We start from the raw sequence: 5,894 nt of genomic DNA, 5'->3' as shown, positions 1-5,894 counted from the left end.
ATATATATATATAAAGAGTCTGAGGATGCAGATCAATGTGAAGAACTTGACTCAGTCCCTGGTAGTGGGGGGAAAAGTGGAGTTGCCAAGGAAGTAGAGGTGACAGTCCCATTTCCAAGATTTAAGATCAGCAAAACAGCAGCTACCTGGCCTCTGACTTCCTCTACCAGAGAAGCAATAATATCTGAATGCTTTTCAGTTGGAGAAAGATCAGCCCCTATTTGGTCAACTGGGTTTTCTTTTACCTGCGTTTGGACACAATTCCTTGCTGACAATAAAATTATTGTCATTATAATGAAGAGCAATTAGGGACAACTGAGTAACAAGCAAGAACAGGAGTCCCATAGAGTACTAGTCAGAGAGTGGGAGGCTCTCTACTTCTTGCTAGCGATTTCTTAGTCCCACTTCAAAGATTTCCAGCCAACCCTGCTAACTGCTGTCAGAACTTATTAAAGCTTTGGCCATGACCAAACCAAATGCCAACGTCACGAGGACCAAATCTTGGCTCCTAAGTGCCATTTAGTAGAGCAAATCTCTTAAGCACTGGTATAAGTTGATTCTTCCTAGCACAGATAGACCGGGACATAGTGCAAAAGACACTGGAAGATCTGCTTTCTAATTGCTTCATGTTTATATTTTTATTTCTATGCCTAGACTGTAAAACTTGTAAGGGAAGGAAATCATATGCTTCTTTCTGTCTTGGCCTAGTTCCAAGCCTAAATAATGTATAGGCACCCACATACACATGCTCAGTACATTCTTGGTGAACTAAATGAATAGTTCCTCTCCCTTTGGACCCAGCCTATAGGGCCATCTGTTTTACAGGGGACCCCCCCACCCCCAGTTCACAAAAGGAATTCCTAAAGTGTAGCTATATAAAAAAATTGAAAGACAGTATATTTATTTTTAGAAAACCAGGCAAAATCTGCTACAGATACTTTGGTCACGAATTGCTTAAGGACATGGATATGAGTCGAGATATGCATTGTTTGGCAATTTCATCATTTTGTAGATACCGAGAGTGCACTTACACAAACCTAGGCTACATGGTACAGCCAATTGCTTTTAGGCTACATAAACGTACAGCATAATGCTGTCCTGAATACGGTAGGCAATCGTAACATAATAGTGTTTGTGTGTCTAAACACATCCAGGCAATGAAAAGGTATCATGAAAATACTAAGCAATGAGAATTTCTTTAGCTCCACTAGAATCCCATGAACCACTGTCCTATGAACAGTCTGACGCTGAAATACTGTTACGAAGCAAGACTATTTGTAATTTTCCTGGTTTCAAAAAGTCTTGGACAGGCATTCCTGATTATAATGGATTTACCTGTTTGAGATGTTCACTGAGGGCAATTCTCAAGCTGCCATTCCTTCGGTTCAACATCTCGCAGGTCATGAGGGTGTAAAAGATTGCAGTGCACACCAAGGGCATGCAGAAGTAGAACCCGAAGAGCCACCAGTCCTTTATGTCTTGGTAGTACTGTCCGTGAAGAGATGCAAGAGAACGTGAGGGACATAATATATAAGTCAACTCTGCAGTGCCTGTGATAGCTTGAAAAATCTTTATACTTGAAGATAAGCGTTTATGTTCACGTACTCTGCTTGTAGTAAAGAGTTTGGAGTGGTGCTTAAAAGTCAGTGAGCTTTGAAACTTCTGAAATTAGCCTCTCTTTATAACAGGGGCAGAAGAAACCGCATATTTATTATTTATTTATTTATTTATATTTTTGGTGCCGGGGATCGAACTCCGGTCCTTGCGCTTGCGAGGCAGGCAGCGGAACCACTGAGCTAAATCCCTGGCTCGAAACTGCATATTTAAAAAAATATCCTGGCAGGGGTACTTTTTTATAAGCTGAAGTTGTTTTCAATTATACACTGAAAGCAACCTTATCAATAAAAACAATTCCCCTCCAAGGTTTATAAATCATGATTTAAGACATGGCGTATCTTGGTTTATTGACGAGTCTCAAAATTTGAACTTATGATTATTGTGGTTAGAGTGTGCTTAATGTAAATATCTTGTTTGGAAACAGTGCAGATTATGAATAGCTTATCTGCATAGCTTTAGTTCAGGGGAGTTAACCCCTTTCCTGATATGCCTGCTATGTGACCCCAAACTCAGCCTATCTGAGCCATCAATAACTGTACTACTCATCTCTTTAAATACTTGCCACCTGGAAACCATTGAGGCAGCATACCTTATCTGAAGCCTCCTTAACATATCTCCCTGTGGGCAAGGCTTTGTAAATACTGAGATCATTCAGTTTCACGTGTCTTTCAGGGAGAAGATTTAACACTCTATAAAAATGAAAGCCAGACATGATATCTGAATTCTTCCCACTAAATTAATCACAAACTTGGGAAGAAATGCTTTTTATTTTCTGATAATGTTTCTCTAGATTGTTTATTTACTAATGCAGCGTCCCATAATACCTTAGTTCCCACAGTAAAAAATAACTATGCTTCTCTGAAAAACTGGATGGTTTCTGAATATAGAAAGGAGCCTACTGGGCTACATTTACAATATGTCTGTTAAAACAATCTAAAAATGGGTCCTGAAGACAAAAAGTTCAGTCTGGGGTTCTAACTATTTTTATGCCACAGATCCCTTTGGGAGGTTTGGTGAATGCTGTCTTTGGAGAACAAAAACTTTACGTGCATAAAATAAAATATATATGATTATAATGGAACCAATTACATCAAAACATTGCTATCAAAATACTAAATGTAAAATTCTGGCATAGTGATGCATACATTTATCAACAAATTAAATATCGAACCTATTGATGGCTCTACTAAATACTAGAATATTGAAGAAATGAACATAAATAGCATCTCAAGAGTGTATGGTTGGAAGTGGCATGAAAATGTCTGTTACTGTATCCTTAAATTGTTGTGAACTGTTGCTCACCATCATAATTGAAGTAAATGATAAATTTCAATTAGAAGTTAGTGAAAACAAATAGAAAGTTTATTTCCCAGTTAAGCTCACTTAAGAGCTTAACTTATTTCCCAGTTGAGAGCCCTGAATTCTATCCTCATGTTAAGGAAAAACTTAAGGAGTTAGTTTATTCAAATCTGCTTGTACAGATATTTCCCTGTACCCATCACATTGCAGAAGGAGTTTAGGCTTGAATTTAAAAAATCAGAAGGACTCTTGCCTTTTGTTTTTGGTTTGGAAGTGCAACACAACACTCCTTTGAGCCTTCTGGCCCTCCCTGGCAACCCCTTCTTCCTGCTGCATTGCTGGCTCGTGCAAATCACCCCCAAGCACCACAAAGTGTCTGGAAGTTGACCCCTGAGGGGCCTGGATGGAGTATGAGCCTCCTCCATGAAGAGGCCTGCTGAGCAAGAGGTCACACATCTCTTTTGAACTGATGTCGTTAGGAAGGGATTGAAGGAGGCAGGCCTCTGATCAGACTGGGGTGGGGCAAAGTTGAGAAAGGAAGGGTAGAAAAAAAGAGAGGAAATAAAACTAGGAAAACAAACGAGACTTTAGAGTTGGAGCTCTTAAGGTATTATCAGCCCAACTCATACCCTTTTCTGTAGCTGTCAATGCCATCCTGGCCTGGTGGTTTACCTTTAGCCTGAACACTTAAACAGGAGACTCAGTTTTTATGAAGTACCCTATTTCATTGTGTCCAGCTCCAGTGGTTAGTAAGCACCTTCTTACACTGAGTCTATTTCCTCTAGTGTTTTTCTCTGGAATATGTAGATTATGCTGCCCAAATCCTGATAACCTCCTACTTTGTTTTTCATTGTGAATACTGTCCTAATTAAAAAGCTGACAGACAAATAAAAGACTTCAATTTTGAGCTTGCCTTGTGGGCAGTTTTCATGAGCCCTGCTTCATTTTAAAATAAGAATTTCCAAGCAAGATAACTGATCAACTACAAAGCCATAAACTTTATAAATTTTCTGTCTGGGGAAGCATTCCTTGAGATGTGTGTAAATGATTCGCTGTGGCATCTGCGCTGTTGATGATTACATCAAAGCACTAAATTATGTTGACTTAAGAGAAATAGTTGTGTTTCTCCTCCTCAGCCCACATGTGACTAGTTTTGTAAAGGAAGAATGCATTTTTAGCGAGTTTCCCATTACACTCAGTATATGCTTACCCTTCTCAGAGAAACATTAATGTGGCCTGGTGAACTAAAGAACAACTGTTTTCCAAACTAAAATGCTTGAATAAAAAGTTCTGCAATTTTTATCTTATTTGTATATGAGATCTAGAATCTGTATTAATATATGCTTATGTATGTACCACTCCCTACCCAAATACAGTGGACCCTTGACTTACGAACTCAATTTGTTCTGTGGGCTAGTTGTAACTCAAGTTGGTCAATTGAAGGCTCAGGCTCCTCTACACAGCCTTCAAAGTCTCTCTCCTATATACAGGCAGATCTCAGTGTCCTTAGAGAGATATTGGTTCAGGATTTCTCAACCCCATACAGGAAAGGATGTTGTAATGCTCCTTTCAGAACTCTTTAAGGGTTAAATCTGTATTTGAGACCATCTGAAAGCACAAACAGCCAGCATTTGGGTCATAAGTCAAGACTGTTTTTGTAAGTTAAAACTAAAATTCTGGTCATAACCCAAGTTTTTCGTATGTTAGGCTGGTAGTAACTCGAGGGTCTGCTGTAACATAAAATAAGCATTTTCCTGTCTCTCAGATAGAACGTGTACTGTGTTTCTTACCGCCAAAACAAATGTACATACACATCTAGTCCCTCTTTCTTAGTAAATTAGTTTCAGAATTCTTAGTTTGATGTAGAACAACCACTGTGCCTGAAGTTGTGTCACAATATGAGAATAAGAAGTAGACTCATTATTCTTTTCACTCTAAAATTGGCTTCACATCTCCTTTTCCTGCATCTGGGAGAGCATTTGACTGAACTGACAGGAAAACACACCTGGCATTGTGGAATGTTGAGTTTCAAAATGCTGAAGTATAAACATCCCCCATCCCCACCAATTCCTTTTAATTTTTAAATTAAAAAACTTAAACAGCAAATTATAAAATCCATCAGTACCTCCATGAACTTGGATGTGGCACTGAGCATGCAGGTCCTGTGTTGTGCACCCTTGTATTCGAAGTGAACTATGACAAAGCCGATTGCTTCAGGGATGGCCAGAATGAAGGAGAGGATCCAGATGGAGACAATTTCAATGGCAGTAATCAAGGGAATCCCAATTCCTTGAACACGACTCCAGGAGGCAACAGCTCTATATCTGCACAGAAAAAGACAAAGACAAAGAAGATGTGGTTGCTATGTAATTTATATCTGGATGTACCTCCAAAGCCTCATGTGAGGATAGGTGGGCCTCTGGGAGGTCACTGGATCATGGAGGAGTGACACTCATCAATGTATTAGTCTACGCCTGAGTTTACAGTTAAATGTGACATTGGGAGGTAAAGACTGGTCAGAGGAGGTGGGTCGCTGGGACATGGCCTGGAAGGACACATATCTCTCTCTCTCTCTCTTTCCTTGATCTCACTGTACTTCCTGACTACCGTACCATGTGTTGTTTCTCCTCTGCCAGGCCTCTCTGCCGTGCCACCCTCCCTTGAAGCCAGCTGCCTATGGACTGTACCCTCTACAAACTATGAGGCAAAATAAACCTTTAAATTGTGGATGTCTGCTACTGTGTCTCAGCAAGGAGAAAGTAACTAAGGCACAGGTGATAAAGTTATTAGGGTATTTTACATTTATTTTAATTTAACACAAATCATAAATATTGGAAAGCTCCTCTGCTTGGCGAGACATCGGCTTCTTAGGACATCCTTGTGAGTTTTGTTATGAAAAACAAAAGAGGCCATTAAGGGTTCCACCCATTTGGAAAAAAGGCACCTGAAGGCTTGCTTTTTTTTTTTTTTTTTTTTTA

General features: G+C 39.5%; 1 protein-coding gene across 2 annotated transcripts in view; it reads right to left on the bottom strand.

The window, feature by feature from the left end:
• The window catches only part of Ednra (endothelin receptor type A), a 55,318-nt gene that overhangs the window by 4,398 nt on the left and 45,026 nt on the right, over positions 1-5,894 (bottom strand). For both annotated transcript variants that reach the window (XM_010610913.1, XM_010610914.1), the window contains exons 4-5: positions 5,042-5,240; positions 1,336-1,488 (exon numbers count right to left, since the gene is read on the bottom strand). In XM_010610913.1, coding sequence (XP_010609215.1) covers positions 1,336-1,488; positions 5,042-5,240 — 352 coding nt within the window. The remainder of the gene's footprint in view (positions 1-1,335; positions 1,489-5,041; positions 5,241-5,894) is intronic.

This window comes from Fukomys damarensis, unplaced genomic scaffold (genome assembly GCF_012274545.1).
Source record: "Fukomys damarensis isolate Sample0158 unplaced genomic scaffold, DMR_v1.0_HiC HiC_scaffold_38, whole genome shotgun sequence".
In the NCBI taxonomy this organism is placed as follows: Eukaryota; Metazoa; Chordata; class Mammalia; order Rodentia; family Bathyergidae; genus Fukomys; species Fukomys damarensis.
Note: the sequence above shows the minus strand (reverse complement) of the source record. Positions and strands in the feature narration are given on the sequence as shown.